The sequence below is a fragment of the Henckelia pumila genome, chromosome 3 (assembly GCF_033568475.1).
Source record: "Henckelia pumila isolate YLH828 chromosome 3, ASM3356847v2, whole genome shotgun sequence".
Classification (NCBI taxonomy): Eukaryota; Viridiplantae; Streptophyta; class Magnoliopsida; order Lamiales; family Gesneriaceae; genus Henckelia; species Henckelia pumila.
The window spans coordinates 182401587-182420426 of record NC_133122.1 but is presented as its reverse complement, the minus strand read 5'-3'; the positions used below and the strand labels follow the sequence as shown (position 1 = coordinate 182420426).

Below are 18840 nucleotides of genomic sequence, written 5' to 3'. Positions count from 1 at the left end.
TCAAAACATTGAAATTGAAAGTTGTTTCACAAGCTCTCATGATCCTTGTGATATACTGATGCATTGACATGTTATGTGTCCAAACAAAAACAACCTTAAATAGAATGAATTCCAAAAGTTGACATGATTTTCAATACGAAATTTTTGTTGTATTTAAGAATGTCATAAGGGGATGAATATTAAATCATGTTAAAAATGTAATAATATTCATTTAATTCTAGCAACCGTGGTACACGCGTTGCGTGTGTAACGAAAAAATATGACAAACACATTCGTGTATATAAAAATACATGTTTCAAAAATAAATTTAATTTAATGCAGTCAAATAAGATAACTAAAATATTTAAAACACATATATATATACATGATCATGTACCTTTTATATATACAACATGTTCCACGAAATAAGCAATAATTTTAGTTAAACTTCAAATATATGAACCAAATAATCATTGCGGTATAAAATCCAATATTGTCATTATATTATAATTTCTAGCAAAATAATAGAGGAAAATCATTAATTAACATACTTATATACCAATAGTAAAATTGCAATAAAAAATGTTCATGAAAAGTAATTCTAACTAATTCAAAAAGAAACTTGAGAAATTACAATTTCAGGCTATCAAGAAGAAGACAACATTGGATCAGGAAGTCATCGGCCATATACGAAAACTTAGGAATAAGACACTATAAAATGAAGAACACAATAACATTAAAATTTATAGATGAATTCAAATCATGGCAAAATTACAAAGTAATAAACTTAATAATATTTACAGTATATATTTACCAAAAAACATACGAATAATTTTATTTATGTCTATGCTAGCTTCAACTTTGCGTAATCAAACAAAAAATTTACACCTATACATATTTAGACAGATACACGTACATGCTTTAAACACAAATTTTTATTACTATATTTCGAAAAAATTTCAAAGAAATAAAACTTTAGAAAAAAATATTTTTAACTTATCAGAAACTTTGGGGAAAAAAATGGAAAATTGCAAATATCACTTCTGTGAAATGTCGAGTTTGCTAATAACTCCCTATGAATTTTTTTAAGCTAATAACCCCCTGTGATTCAAAATTTATAGCATACACACCATTTCCAGTTAAAAATTGACAAAATACCCTTACTTAAATAAATAATTAAATTAATTTTATTTTATAATTCTATATTTAATTGAGTAAAATAATCAAATTTTATTTAAGTAACTATGAAAATTATATATAATTATTTTATCATAATATTTGTCATACACGAAATATATTTTAATATTAAATTGTATTATAACATTAAGGACATTTTAGTCATTTTTTAGCCAGAAGGGAGTGTATGCTATAAATTTAGAATCATAAGGGACTTCTAGCTCAAAAAATTTTCATATGGGGTTATCAGCAAACATGCGATTTCACAGGGATGATATATGCAATTTTTCCAAAAAAAAAAAACAAAAGCTCCCAAAACGATACCAATAAGGACCACGAAAATAAAACAGTATATGAAAAAGTTCATACTATATGCCATCATTTTAAACTTGCATGTTGGTTTGAAGCCACATTATGCAGTACTCATAAGCCAATAAAATAAAATTTCATCAAATTGAGTAACATATATAATCAGAAAAAAGAGTGATGTCTAAAAATAAAAATTCGATAATCAAATATCCTAAATAATATTGAATCAGTCATATGTAAGAATTTAATAACCATAATATTCCAAATAACATTGAATCAACCATCGTCCATCACTTTTCAGAATGTTTAAATTAGATTTTTTTTTTAAAAAAAACAAATTAGATTTCACTGTCAAGCTATTGAACTGTTACATTGGGTTTGTCCATATCGCCAAGCTATTGAACTGTAAAGCTACCAATACACACACATTGCGTGTGTAATATAATATGTAAATATAGATATTATATCTTGTTGTCGTGTATATATGGTTTATTTATAATAAATTAATTTAGTTAGTTATGATTATCTATAAAATGAATGAGATATGAATAATATTTTTTTCTAACCTCGAAATAAATGAGGTATATAATAATTTTTTTCTGACCAATGAACCAATTAACATAAGTTTATTCTTGAAAACCACAGAAAATATAAATATGGTTTTCCCGTTAACACATTATATCGAATAGTTATTTTGCAAATGAAAAACATAACAAACAATAATTTGATGCAAAATTGCTAAATACTTTTATTTTTCATACCGTTCACAACAATACAACTTATATTAACAATATAATTTTAACAAATGTATAACTAAATCAAGTACAACAAAAACGCCTGCTTCAACCTTTGAAGCATAAAAAACCAGCAATAATTTTGAATCTTGAATTTAAACATTTGATAAATATAACTTCAAATTTAGGTAGCAAATTATGAAATTTGGCAATCTTCTTCAAGAGAATCAGTCAAGGTCCCATACATGCAGATGATGGTATTGCCCATTTGATTTCATTCTCCGGACAATAATCATGATAAATGTTTCAATTAAAATCATTTAAGCTCAAAATAAATACACGTGAAAATAAAGACTATTAATCCTAGAAAAAAGACTATTAACATGCGATCGAATGAATTAATACATAGTAATCTTCTTCTAAACACGATGATTTGATGGCATGATCAATACTAAAAGAATGAAGGTAGAAGTTAAATAACTTCCATAAACTGAAATTGAGAGCAAAGACCTAAATGCCAAAATCCTATATATGAATGAAATTATTCCATGTGATAATAAATATGAAATATAATCATGGAAAAAAGTCAGTAGAACTTTAGTGAATAGTTGTGTATGGATAAAGAATTATGCCACATAAAAATAACCTAAATGATGAAGTAAACATTAAAAACTATTTTTTTTTCCCTTGTGTCTTCGAAAATCCGTCTTGTGAATACTACCTTTTTTTTTTTTTTTTTCAAATTAAATGATTGATTTTGGTCTAAGCTTTCTACATGTTTTCCTATAGTTTGAAATGTATACTTTTCATAATTAAATTCAAATATAATTTTTAGCCGAGAAATGAAAAAGTAACCACATATAAAATACAAAAGTACCTTAATTTTCATGGCTTCGAGTCGATGGCCCCTGTACTGTAGTAGAACTTGGGAAATTGCAATCTATAGAGGAAAATTAAAAAATTTGCAAAAACGTGAGGATAAATTAAAGGACATCAAATTTGCAAAAAATGTGACATGTAAAACAACATCACTGTCATCATCAACCATGCATAAAAAATATAAAAAATAAAATTCTTCAAGACCATGTATTCCAAACACCCCTCATAAAAAAGTAAATTTTGTCTTCAAAACATATCTACGTGATCTTTATCTCTAAATTTAATGCAAGGCTAAGATAGTAAAAGTGGAAAAAGTTAAAATGTTCACGGGGTTAGAACAAATTGAAGTATCACAAATATAGCTTAAACAACCATAATAAAACAAAGAATAATTTGTAAACAACATAATATAACTAAGATGAAAAGAAACAAAGGCACCTTAAAAAAGATAAGAGAAAACCTGGAAGAAATTGATTGGCTGGATTAAAGGTATTTGACAGATCTTCGAACATCTCCGTTACTGTTAATTGGGATTCAAATCCTTAAACGAAGGGCACAAATTTTTTACACACATGTCGTCTAATATAAGGAGATTGGCTAATGTGAATGATCAATATAAAAGCAGACAGAAATAACTTGCTCGCACTAACAGTCCCTCAGATGGTGGTGATGTTCGGTGGTACTTCTGCAAGTTCCATTTGGCTGTAAATGGTTAGACAGACCTTATTCATTGAAGGAATTTCTTCTTGGTTTATGTGGAAATATATCTCAAAACTATATTGTGTTTGAATCTACATTAATTATTTATAGTTTTACTGATTTTATATTATCATTAATACTTTTAACTCATGATCTCATATTAATATGTAGTTCAATGAGCGCATATGACTTTTGAGTGTGAAGGCTTTATTTTTTTTAGATTCAAAACTGTAGCTGTAGGAGTTAAAAAAAGAAATTAGTGTAATGAAGTTTAACGTTTGATGAGTAAACATTTGTACCTTATAAGGGTTCGTCTGTTGGTTTTGGTGTTCAAGGTTTTGAAGATTTGATGAAGGAATAATGAGGCAGTGAAACGCATTCACCTGCGGCGAAACTAAATTAAACCAATGGATAGTTGGTTTAGATTTAATTTAATGAATGGCCGGTTTGATCTCACCTCTTGTGGTTCATCTTCTGCAATTGTAAAGGAATCATGCATGTCTTCGAATCCAATTTAGTGGCTGAAAAACTTTGTCGGCATCGACTGACGAACCAGTGAGTTTTGAACTGAAGGATTTGTGGCAAATAGATTTGTTTTGTTTGAAGCAGGAGGCAGAAAATGCTCAGTGGTTATGAATATTATTTTCAACATCTCATGACGGTTTTCACCCACGATGAGAGAAGAGGTGAGTGGAAGTGGAAGTTGTCATTTAACTGAAGTGGTTTTTTTTCCATTGGTTTTTCCAGAAGCAAATGAAGGGCCTTATTTAAGTGAGGTGATTTTTTAAAATAATTTTTAATTGATTTGGCCATACCAAAATTAATGGGTTATACCAAACAGTTGGTATAATATACTGAGTCTTTATTAAATAGAAAAAGATATCCATAAAATACCAATTTAATAGTATCCAATTTTTCATAATAGGCGTTGCAATATATTAGTTCGATATATTCGATATTTGATGATGGAGCGAAATATCAAATTCCAAACTCTAAACAATACTTTACTGGTAATTAACTGTTTTTTATTTATGAAATCGTTGAAATAATTTTTTTAAAACAATATTCCCAAAATTAATAAATATTATGCTCTTTTTTTGGGTATAATATTAGTCTTTGTGTCATTAAGGAGAAGCATATATGCATCAATCTCTCAAATATAATTGGAGCTCATGTTTTTAAATAAATTGAAGGGTTTATAATTAAAAAGTAATGGGGGAAATTAATTATGTCAAAGCTTTTATTTTACATTTTTTCACTCTTTGTTTAATTAATATCATTATATATATATATAAATTGGATAATTTGAGAGGCCGTCACCCCTCTAGCTCCGTATCCAATTATATGTAGGTTGCATTTTATATTATCTTTCCACTTTGTGACGAGCATACGATCGATGAGTATGACAGAACTGGAAGTATATATATACATATATATATATATCATCATTTGATAGTCATGGTTAATATTGTTGAAAAAAATATTTGAATGAATTGAAGAAATATTTGAATGAGTTGAAGGAAAGTTTGTTTCAAGTAAATTTGAATTTGGTGAAATGGTTTGGAGGGAAAACTTGGTTTTGGCTTGTCCTACATTGAAGTTATTTCAATGTATTGTTCACCTTATATAATCCAACTTTGGATTATGGGATTGAGCCCTTAGGGCACCGGATGTTTTATAAAGGGGCAAGATGCTAATCGATGCAACAAACACACCCGGCTGGCCGGTGCGGCGAGGTCTTATGATCAATTATTCTTTTTGGATAAAATTTGATCGGTAAGAAACTATCGACCGAGCGCAGCCCTCACCTTGCGAGACAGTAGGCTTGAAAAAAGTTGGCCGACCGAGACAGTGTAAATATACCGACCGAGTGCAGCGTCCATTGAGCGAGACAGAAAGTTGGAAAAAGTTGAGGCGCCCGAGCGGTCAAATATTACCGCCCGGGTGTGCCTTCTGCAGTCCGAAAATTCATGACTCTTTTTGGGCTTTTTCTATCATGAGTTGCATCCCTAGGCCTTCAGACGTGTTCCTAGCTTGAGAAAAGTTGGCCGACCGAGCAGTGGAAATTTACCGACCGAGCGCAACGTCCATTGAGCGAGACAGAAAGTTGGAAAAATTTGAGGCGCCCGAGCGGTCAAATATTACCGTCCGGGTGCGCCTTCTGCAGTCCGAAAAGTCATGACTCTTTCTGGGTTTTTTCTGTCATGGGTTGCATCCCTAGGCCTTCAGACGTGTTCCTTGGGAACTCAGTTGATATATATGATATATATAACGCAGAGAAACGTATAGAAATATATCTGATAACATCAAACGATAGATTTCAGATTTTCTCTGGATATTCTTCCCTCTCTCTCACAAAGATAAAGTAGACACTTATTTTCGTTCGACGAAGATCGAGATATTTATTGTGCTCCTATATCTCGGTTGTATAGTCGTTGTATCTTAGAGACGATTGCCGCCAACATTTAAGCACTGTTAACGGGAATTTCGTCTTGCGGATATAGAGATTTTCTTGCCTCGACTAGTTTGCTGTTATTGTTGTTAAAATTTTTCAGAATTCGAAATACATCCAAATAACAAATTTGAATTTCACAAAAGCGTTTAAGATATTATAAAATAATAAACACAATGGTTACATAAATTAAAAACAATCAAATAATATATTATTGATCTTTATACATTATAAAATAATAAACACAATGGTTACATAAATTAAAAACAATCAAATAATATATTATTGATCTTTATACATTATTCATGAGTCATGAGTCATGACAGCCATAGCATCAAATGTCAAATGATATAAAAAAATTATGATTCTTTATATGAACTACATTTATTATAATTCCAATTGTCCTAAATATATAGGTTTGTATGCATAGCAATATTTTTTTCTATAATTTTCCTAATATATCTCTATTTTATTTGGAGACTAGTAAATAACTAGCTATTAGAAATATAACAAACCATTTATATAAACATTCATTAAATAAGAGTAATACTTTAAAACTGTTTTTATAATTGATGTTTTAAAATAAATTTTATAATTGAGTAGATCTTTTGTAAGATGGTCTCACAGACGTGAGATGGTCTCACGACAGACAGATCAACCATGTTCATGTTTACAACAAAAACTAATATTTTTGGCATAAAAATAATATTTTTTCATGATTGACCAAACAAGATATGTGTATCATAAAATTGATCTTTGAAATAATCTCATACGAATTTTTGTGTTTTTGTGTTTTTTTTGTGTTTAATTTGTGTGATCTATGTACTCGACGACGGTGGTATTTAAGAAGTAGGAAGTAGGAGTGTAATAATGAAAGCAACTGGACTAGCTAGTAAACATCATTTGACGGGAAAAAAAGAAAAGAAAATTTGAATACGCGGATTCAACAAGCAATGACTAATTCCTGAAACAACAACCACCAAAAAAAAAAAAATTCAAAAAAAAAAAAAAAGAAGCCATGACTAACTTTGACCGGGTAAACTGGAAAAAAAAAATCCAATTTCCACATCTTTTTAGATTTTACAAAACTTCTGCTTATGAAAAATGAAAGTGTTTTTTTTGTGTCTAAGGTTGTATCCCATGATTTGAAGTGTGGAATATATTAATTGGGTTTTTATCTAACAAGAAAAAAAAGAACGTGCTTCAACCTCCCGTGTAGGTTTGAAAAAAGTAATATAAAAATTGAAGTGCTTAGAATCGAAAATGGAAATTCGAATTCATCTACGAAAGAAGATAATTTTTTTTTTGAAAAATGTCAATTTCAGTCTTGTATTTATTGGTTTCTGACATTTTTAGTTCGATATGTTTCGGTGAATTAATTATAGTCCTGTAACTATATATTTTTTTTATTAATTTTAATAATTTTCATCAAAATAAAATAATTAAAATTTATAACTACATATGTTTTTTTAAAAAAAATTATCAATGATATTCGTCATTTAATTACATTATTTTAGGTTGAAAGTTCTAAACTTGAGCAAAAGAACATAATTACATGATTATTTTTTTATTAATTGAAATATACACAACTAAAAATATCACACATTAATATATGCATGACTAAAATTGATATATTTTTTTTGTTTACTAACTTGTCCAACTTTGTGTTTTATCTATTAAGTTTCAAAATTTGATTTCGGTAAACTAACTTTTAATTATCAGCTATTTTGTTTTAATTTTTGATATGTCATCGAAAAATAATCATGTGTCATAGAAAGTAGATGACTTAGAAGACGTCATACCAGCAATTGAATCAAAACTAAAAGTTAAAGTACCAAAACTAAACTTTAAAAACTTAGGCTCAATTGTTTTTAAAAAAAATTATAACATGTTTTAAAAATTGTTACAAGAATGTGTTTGGACAATTATTCTATAAAAAATTACTTTAATATTTCAAAATTAATGTGTTTTGACTTCTATTATTGTCTTCTATTATAAAACTAGTATTTCGCTGCCCGTGTTGTGTGCTCGTACATTTCATTTTTTAACAAAGAAAATAAATAATAAATTGTAAAATTAAAAAATAATAAAAATATAACGTTTTTCTAAACAAATACTCACAAAAAAATATATATATCTTATAAAGTGAGTGTCATTTTTGTAAATAAAATAATATCAAAGGTAACAAAGTGAGCTTTTAATGGCTAGAAAAGAGAAAACCGTATAAAATGACTATTTTGCCCAATAATTTTGGTTTTATTGAAAATTAAGTTAGGAGATAATGGTAATTTCAAATCAAGATTCATCAATTAATTGAAAGTTTGTTAATTAGAGGATCTCTACTTTAATAATATAGTAATATATCTAAAAACACTTTCAATTGTTTTTTAAAAATTGTTCTTGGAGAACACTTTTTTTAAAAATATTTTTAAAAAATATTTTACAAAAATATTGTCCAAACACACACTTTAATTTTTTTTTACTTATAAAATACTAAAAATATTTTAAAATATATGTCCAAACGAAACTTTAATGAACGAAACCTAAAATGAGGACAAAATAATGAAAAAAAAAAATTCAACATTTTTTCAATATGATAAGTGAAAAAAACATACATATCGTTTTCTGTTTACATATTTAATTTAAAAATGTTTGAAAAAATTCATTTTCTGTTTACATATTTAATTTAAAAATGTTTTTTTTTAAAAAATAAACATTTTATAATAAAATCGAACAAATTCTTGGACTAGTTGGACTTGTTCTCGCCGACGCCGTGTGGGGCTTACTCTGGTCTCTGACCATTGTACCTGGTCAACTTTCCGTAAAAGCGCGTTTTGGATAACACAATTTCGCTGGGAGATTATAATGCTCGCTCGCTGCCTGCCCCATCGCCCACAGCTCAAAGACTTCACTTTCATATATATATAAGCCTGTATAATTGTACATGCCAATTCCAGCAAAAGGAACCAATGTATAACCCAGCTAAATATTTATTTTGGAAAAACATTTATAAAAGGGTGTACTGTGTATATATATCTATAAAGATATAGATTTTATCTTTTTATATTAGAGTGCACCTCATAGACACCGCAAGATGTTTATTGTCGTTATAAAAATGAGTTTTTTTTGATATCATTGTCGTTATTTGGGTATCATAAACATGTTGATTGTTAGCATGCATCAAGATTAATTAAGGTAGCTACGATGTGGTCGTATCTTTTTCAATCTTTCGGAACAACAAAAAAAACATCATAGTTGTGTTATAAAAATGTGGTTTTCTCGATCATAATTTACTATTTGTTGATTCAACTGCACGTAGCATCCACGAATGCCAATAAACCAAGTATTTGAAATTGAACATATGAATTTGTCCAATAGAAAATCCAAAAAATGGCCCAAAAAAAAAAAACCAAATTCAAAACTAAAACCGTCTTACGTACACATGACCCAACAATTTATATATTCATACAATTTGCAGCTTTTAATTGAAGGAAATCAAGAATAGAAGAGCTTTCGATTTCATCAATGTTATAAGCTGCCAACCTTATTCAAAGACCCAAAGAAGGAAAAAGTAAACAAGAAGGAAATCCAATATTGCATTTTCTTGACACATAAATACACACAGAACTGCACATTAAAATAAAAAACCAACCCCCAATATCTGATACACAAAACATGATGATCAATAATTCAACCACATAATATATATATGTAGCTAGCTAGGAAGTCTTAGTAGCTAGTTTTGAATGGCTTGTACACCTTGAGATCAAGAATCACGCCCGCAACAGAACCGGCAGCAGCGGCGACAGAGATCACTAAACAAGCAAAACTCAGCATCTGCAAACAAATCCATCTAGTACTCCACTTTGGTATCCTTTTCTGCGCGATATACATCTCAACTGGGAAATAAACCGTCAAAGGCCAGAACCCGAAAGCCCCCAGAATCCCAACCACATCATTGAAAAAAGGCAGCAGCATCGATATAACAGTAGTGATCACCACAAACATAGACCTCCATACTAACCGGAACAAGTTCAGGTTATAATACGAACACTTGAGAAAGGGGACCGGGATACCGATTTCTCGGGTGATGAATCCACTATCAGGCCATTTTTCGGATGCTTTTTTTTCAAGAAACGCGAAAAGTGGCTGGCAGTAGACTTGGTAAGCACCTACTAAGTGTATCACGATGGCTGCGTTCGCTATGTCGAGGAGCCAGTAGGGGTTGTAGAATCCAAATCCGGTAAGAAGATTTCCTGGTGCAAGGTCTCCGAATGCTGCATATCCCATACAGCCACATAGCATGTAGAATGCAGTTGTTACAATAGTGCTGATAAGTGTGGCTTTTTTCATGGTTTTCGACTCGGATGGAGGTGATTTTACCGTGTCCTGAATGGGGTCGAATTATTACATAAACAAATGTACGTACTTTTGGCAAAGAAAAATCATAGAAAACGTACGAATTAACCTGAATTTCAATAAGAATGATTGAAAATGAATAGGCAAAGGCTATGTCCCCTAAAGCTTGGAAGCTCCTCCAAATCTTTTGTGTCTCAGTCACAGTTCCAATGCTTATTCCAGTTAAACTACCCTTGATCATTCCAGTTTCTGTCAACCAAAAACAAGTAACTTATATAAGCTAGCTAGCGTTGTTTAATTAGATCATTAATAAAAATTCTTCGCATGCATGATCGATCACCGTTGATTCAAATGAAACTCAACCTGCCACTTTGGCGATTCCGAGTCCTAAACCGATAGACGAATACGTAAAGGACATGACAGCAGCAACTATGGACAACCACCATATCTGATCAAAGTCTGGGATTTGAGAAAACAAGATTTGTGTGATCCCAAAAGCGATCATATACGGATTACTCGACATGCGGCACGGGTCTAATTTCCCTTCACTTTCGTGGAAACAATCTGATCTTTTGATGGCCCTGTTGAATTCATCAAGATCAAGAATTAGCACAATTCATGCACTATACATAATTAAAAATCTGAAGTTTGAACTTGATATTATAAATATGAACATCAATAAGTACTTCATGTATTGATAAGCATACTTACATCATGCTTATAGATGCTGCAATGGTGTACCCAACAGCCACTCCAAATATGTTAAGGTACTGGATTAGCCCACATAACTTCACCTTAAATCCACCTGTTGTAACATTATATTTATTTATAAAAACAATATATTAATAAAAAAATTTGATTATTTATTTATTATGTGGATATATATATAAATATTGTACCAAGATTTGATCGGACGGCATCCATGTAAGTGTAGTTTCTCTTGCCAAATAATGGATCACCGGAGCGGTAGCAATCGGCTAGGAGAGTTGAGGTGTAATAAATCACGAAAGAGAACAGGAACATCACAGTTGGGCCTGCGACCCATCCCAATTGGGCTATGGCCCATGCCAAGGATAACACTCCCGATCCAATCACCGCGGTTATGATGTGTGCGCTCGCGGTCCAAACATTCCCTGCCTCAAAACATACAGTATAAACAATTTAATTTCCTTCTGCATACAATTTATACAGGCAGCTTCAATCTGTGTGTAATACACGTATAGATCTTTAGTATTATTAAATTTAGGCAACGACATTTTGGCTCAAGTTTTACAAAATATTAGTTTTATTTGTTATCCTTATATTACGTATTCTCGTCGTCTCATCGACTAACCAATGGAAACGGTGTCTTATGGTGTTAGCTGGCATGTGACACTCATGTCTCATCATCTCATATTGTGTGAAATATGAGACAACGCGAATAGTTCAAATTAATACAAAAAGTTTAACCAAATTGGTACGTGTACGTACCGGTTCTTTGTGGTCGACCATCATCATCGATATCTTTGGGTCCAAAATGGGGTGGCAGATTGACGGAAATGTCCGCCGCTTGGTTGCGGTGGTGGTGGTGGTGGTTGTTGGTGGCAGCGCCCTCACCCATCTTGTATTTAAGCAAAAAGAAAGATTATACACACTGTCCCGAGTTAGTTAATTAATATATATATATATGATGAATATAATCTTCCTTTGTAATATACACGTACAACTAATAGCAAAGAAAAAGCGAATCAAAGAGACATGCACACTAAGTATATATGCATATATTTCAGAACAAAGAGAGCAAAGATTAGTGGAGCTGAGTGGTTGTTCATGGCAGAGTAGAGGAGGGTTTGATGGATATTTATAATACTAATTTGTAACTCATCAATTAAATTTTCCAAAGGTGGAATATATCAAAATTGAAAAATCTCATAACATGCATGCGTAGTTTCTAACATTGGAAAAAGCCCATGTGTTTAAGTAACATCGAAGGGCCAATTTTTCACAAGTTTAGTTTCAAAAATGCAATCAAAACGAGCAACACTAACTCCAAATGTCAACGCATGCACACAGTACTACTCATATGTTCAAAACAAAGATCAATTATAATTTATGCATGTGATAGTCAAATCTGACAATATTATAATAATGAGTTATGATACATGTACACATTCGATTACATACATGATTATTTGACATGCATGTACGAATGAAAAGATCTCTACATTATAATAATTTTGTAACTTCAAAGGTAATATATGTGTACATATAACATTTTTTTCTAATAAATAGTAAATACTGACACTATATATTTTCTAAAAGTAATTATTTACCTGATATATTGTTTGTAATTAGCTAGCTCCCCCGGAAGGAGGAACAATAACTATGTACAAAGAGGGATTATTTGTAATATATATTCTAAAATGGGATGAGAAAGCAACTGCTGCACACTCTTTCAGCTGGCTGCTTCTTGTGCTTATATATAGTGAAAAAAAAGGGGATCTAGTGGCAACCAAATTAATTAACCGATTAAGTAATCACACTAGCTAGCTATGTATATATAAAATCTTAGTGCATGTTTGTCTAGTGTGTTCTTGAGAAATTTATAATTGTAATAATATATCAATTAATTTAAAGGTTGCTTAATTTTGGTCCATTAATTCAATTATAACGTGTAAGTTTTCCTTCCGTTGAATTTGGAAGGGGCACAAGTCTTTCACACCCAAGACGTATTGTTACTAGTAGTACTTAATCATTGCATAATTCAGTACTCAAGATCACGAATAATTTAATTTAATATCATAAAATATATAAAATTAAGTTGAGTTTTTAATTAGACTGGTGAATTTTTGTTAAGGTTTAGGAATATCATGTGGCAAGATCAGTACTTCATGAAGAACTAGTGTATATTATTATGTATATAGAAATACAATATAAGACAGTAATTAACGCATTACACCATATAGGCTATAGCAACACTTATGTACTTCACAATCGATTTCTAAATTAATTTATTCATATAAGATAATTAATTTCAATCAAGTTAAGAAAATTTTTTAGTTTATTTTAATCATGAATATATATATGGTATTTATTTAAATATTGTACTTAAATAATATTAACCAAGTTATGTTTTGGGTTGAAGGGCTCACTCACATGCATCCATTATATATACTAGAATATTTGCACACACGATGTGTGTGTCGAAAATTATTATTATTTTAATTATACTTAATTAATTTCAATAAAAAATTTAATTAATTTATAGTAGAAAAAATAATTTTTTTGGGCTAAGAATGGTAACCATAAGAAGTAATTAAAACATCATTTTTTTATCAGGTATTTCTCGATACATTAGTTTTTTCAAATAATTTAAAATTTGAAAATAGATAAATAAATAGAAATTATTATTAATTTTGTGTGGTCATACCAAGAGACCAAGTGGTTTCTATAAGGCCTAGCTTCTTACTTAATATATAGAAGATATAGATTCTTGTGTGGAGGAATTTGGTCAATAAATGAACTATTCCTTGTGATATTTTAAATTAGGTTCGAGTCTTGTACCTAAATAAAATTATTTGATGCATGAATGAAATGAATGACCCTACCACCATCGCCATGCCACCGGTATATAGTCAAACCCTTCAAAAGAAACCCACTTTCAATGGTAGTTCTATAAATTGGACGTCCCCACAATATATATTATATTATTATATAAAATAGTCTAGCATGTACAGTGTCATCCATATATGTAGCGTACTCATGATCTTTTGATAACTAAATGTTAAGCATAATGTATATAGATTTGTTGGTACATATTTTCATAAACGTTAAACTTGAAATAACAATCGAACAAAGTTCTGGTACTCGATCGTTACAAGAATTGAAGTCTGAAAACATATACGCAGGTATGTAGTTCAATAAAAAGCAGTAATGATTATGAAAAAATTGTGACTTTTTATAGTAGTTTTATATATGTTATTTTTAATAATTTTTTATCGTTAGTATTGACATGATATTATACATACACAACAAAAAAAATGACTAAAACTGTAAAAAATAAAAAAAAATTAAAGCGAATCAAAACTGAAATGACAAAAACTTATGTGAGACGGTCTCACAGATATGGGTCTCATATTTCGGCACCATGAAAAAATATTATTTTTTTATAATAAAAATATTATTTTTTATTGTAATTAAATATGAGTAGAATTTATATATCCGTCTGATGGATAAAGATATGCGTAGAGGTGTCAAAACGGACCAGCGGGATCGGTCGGCCACAACCGTCACAACCCACCATTAGATGGGCCAACCCGCAACCCACCACAACCCACCATTAGGCAGGAGTCGATGTGGGCCGGTCCACCTTGTAGGCGGCCGGGTTGGAAAATTGTCAACCCAATAGACCAATTTTGTATGGTTGGGCGGACCAACCCGACGGGTCTGACCCATTTTGACACCTTTAAATGTGCGAGATTGTTTCACAAAAGACATACTTAACTGAAATAACATTCAACAATTTTTATTTTCATTTTTTGAAAGGAACGTTCTATCAGCATCCTTGATACACAATGGAATTGAAATCCATATTAGTTCCTAACGTAAGACCATCAGTGGCAAGGATATCATGAGCTACCATGTAATTAGCTTGCCTAGGACGTGTGCTGTATACCCATTGAGCAATTTTTGACAGAGGTAAGAAGGAAATTTTTTTTGGGGTATTTGAGTTCGTTGCAATATTTAGAAAAATTCGAGTTTGGAGTGCGGTGTAATAAACCATGATTTCTATAGTTGTTCTTGAATAAATTTATATATTTTATGAATGATAATATTAATGTAAAATATAGATTTTATTCGTCCATCATATATATATGTTGTTCGGGAGGGGGAAAAAAGGTTGTCTACTCCCTTGCAGCCTTAGAAGCCGCACACAGAATAAAGTTTCGCTGTATATAATCAATAATGTTGTATTACTTTATAATGCATGTTGTTGATTCCTCGAGTATCCGCCACTGAACTTGCATAAAGTGAACAAAAAGAATATTATTGCGTGATTTGAATAGTATTAATGACGGTGCATGATGTTAAAAGCACTATCATAGTATCATTAATTCCTCATACTTTGGGCCATTATTTTTATATTTTAATTTTAATTAAACAAGCCAAGAATCCGATTCTTCATTTGAGAACGTCTAGTGCTTAATTAGAAACCACTTTTTATTTTATCATAAAAATGTGCGGGGTTCATGTTATGAAAGTAACACGTAGAATAATGCACAATAAATCTGTACGCTATTTGATTGACAATGAATGTTGGACTTTACACATTGGGTTTCATTTGGGCTTTGTGAATGAAAATTGGTTTAGCCACTAGGCTTATCAAATTGGGATGGTTAAGTGTGCGAAAAAAAAAAAAAAAAGTCCCACATTGAAAAACTAATTTAAAATGAGTGATTTTATCTATATCTTATGAAGGTAAATTGAACTTTGTCAGGTAGACTGATTCGAGGTAAACTAGATTGAAGGTGAACTGAATTGACCAAGACCCGAACTTAGTGAACTTAAGGTAAACTAAACTAAACTCAGTCTCCATATTAGAACTGATACATTAACTCAGAATTAAAAACCCAGATGCTCCAGATCTGTAACCGACCCACGACATTTAATGGGGAGCCTAACAATCAGATTTCTCCCTATAAATAATAATGTGATCAGATTTTTCCCTATAAATAATACTCAGATTTTTAAAAGTTAAGAAATTCAAATATGAAATTATGTTTTAAATGATTCCAGCATGTATGATTTGCATTCAAATATGATATTATGTTTTAAACAATATTTTCATTCACATATGATATTATGTTTTAAACGATTCCAGCATGTATGATTTGCATTCAAAGTATGAATTTCGAAACTGATTATGATGCACTAAGACTTGTGAACTAGTGGTAGAAATATATATTCTAAGTATTCTGTTTTGTTTATGTTCTGTTATGTTCTGGTTTCTCACCCTTTAGATGATAAAATATAAGGGGCTGATATCAGTTAACCACAAAATTCAGAAGTTAATTGGTGCATAACATGATTATGTATTCCGAGGCTTGTTATGTAATGTAAAAACGTTAAATAACGTCGATGTCAACTAAGCTCAGTTTTGGGACGTGACATTGAAGTGGTATCAGAGACCAACCAGGTTTCATAGACTAAGGGGAATCAAACTTCAAAAACAATAGAGAAACTAAATGCGAAAACAGTAGGGAAATTGAATATTTGTTAGTCGACTGAAATCAGTAGTTGAAACTGAGACTGAGTATGTAGTGACCAATCCCAAAATCACTAACCAAACAAAACTTAAGCATGCAAAATAACTAATATAATAATAAATTAAAACAGCGGAAATTTAATCATTCAACTAAGACTACCAGCATGAATACAACCGGCCCAAAAACAAATATCAATAAATGTTATACAACCCAATCGAAGATAATGCTAAACTCCACAAAAAAAAACCTGGTACAGTACAATCCACCCTGCTGCTGCTCAATGACCGCTACCTCCCAGTCCGTCCAATCTAAGTCATGTCCTGTAGAATGGGGTGTCCAGAACCAAAACTGAGGACGTGAGCTAACAACGCTTAGTATGAAAGTATGAGTATACTCATGCTATAAATGCTAAATGCAAGTGAACGGGTATCAAAAACCTGTCACGGTAGAAACTCTTGCTCAACAAATGGCGCCATGGTATGTAGCACACTGGACCATCGTATCAGGAGGTACTCTCATACCATAAGAAATAAGTGGAATATCTGGACCCAAATTCATGGCATCCATCCACAAAAACCTCGGGGCTGAGCAACCCCTCTACAGGTAATATCAAGGTGCAGGCTCAATGTGATAATGCATGCAACATAATAATCGTGACATAATAAATGTACATAAGTCATGCCATATAAACCAAGCAAACATATAATATGGATACTCAATCAGGATATCTCGGATAGTACGTCCGTACCTCAGAATAAGCAACCTAGCGATACTGGCTCTCTAGTCCAAACCTATAAGCAGACAATCATCATATCACTAAACATCTACTAAAAAACCGTAACTAGACTAATAGCTACTCGCTGAAACTGTAGTGACCTGCACTGTGATCATCTACTAATCAGAAACCTAAGCATGCAATTAATCTTAAACAGAAAACCAAAATCAGAGTTACTGCGGAAACTTAAACAATCTACAATCTGAAAGAAAAAAAACTTAAATTATTACAAGCATATCAAATAACAATAAAAACCGAATAAAATCTTAATCTAGAAACCTCTGGTGACCCCTGCTACCAAGCCCTGATCACCGACCAACCATTTATCTCGATCCTGATCCACCTGCTAACCTGCTCCGCCGAATCGGGTGTCCAAGATAAAAGCAGGGACGTGAGAGCTAATGCCTAGTACGAAAATATCGACTATACAAGTTTATATGATGCATGCAACATGAAATATGAATGCTCTGGTAAACTGGGATCATAACTGGAATAACATGCTTAGAACATAGGCACCTCCAGTATGCGCATGCTGCTCAGAAGATTCAATGGGTGCCACACAACCCGATCTTGGCTATCATCGTCCTGGGTAAACCGCACACGCTGTCCCGTCGGTTCAGTGGATGTCACATGATACCCGATCGTACAAGGAAAAACCCTAGGGATGAGCAACCCTAGAAACACTGGTTATTTCGAAAGGATAACAGACTCAACATGGTATGCAAATGCCGCATAAAAATCATGAACAATATATCATCATGCATCTCATGCCAGATAATAATGCAACACATAATAATGCAACACATAAACATGCATACTCAACTGGATATCTCAGTCTGAACTTAAATACTTCAACTCAATAGTCTAGCTGTCCATTTGTCTACAGTCCAAGCCTATAAGCCAATACAATACCATATAACTATAACTTATCTAAAAACCTTAACTAGAATACTAGCTACTCCCAATATTTTCTAAGAGTCTAGACTTATAACTGCGTCCATCGTCAGTCCGATGATGTCGAAGGCCCTGTCCCAAGCACAGCTCTGCTACAAGCTCTGTAGCACCCTGCTAGTGCCCGACCCTCGATAATATAACCCAAAACACTCAAATATAGACTAATGGTTCGAAAACCCTTTGAATTTGCACTTGAAAATGAGGTTTTAACGCCTATTTTAGTCCAGAGATCAAAAGTTCCGATCTGGGTTCGGAAGCTCCGATTTGCGCATGATTCCC

The 18840-nt window shown here is 31.6% G+C and overlaps 1 protein-coding gene across 1 annotated transcript; it reads right to left on the bottom strand.

The window, feature by feature from the left end:
* Positions 1-9800: 9800 nt before the first annotated feature.
* LOC140887617 (amino acid permease 3-like) lies at positions 9801-13015 on the bottom strand. The gene is made up of 7 exons (XM_073294998.1): positions 12900-13015; positions 12058-12187; positions 11487-11720; positions 11299-11392; positions 10951-11168; positions 10697-10836; positions 9801-10617 (listed from the first exon to the last, which is right to left on the bottom strand). Exons 2-7 carry the CDS (start codon positions 12185-12187, stop codon positions 9958-9960), a joined length of 1476 nt encoding a protein of 491 aa, XP_073151099.1. The 5' UTR covers positions 12900-13015; the 3' UTR covers positions 9801-9957.
* Positions 13016-18840: the final 5825 nt, after the last annotated feature.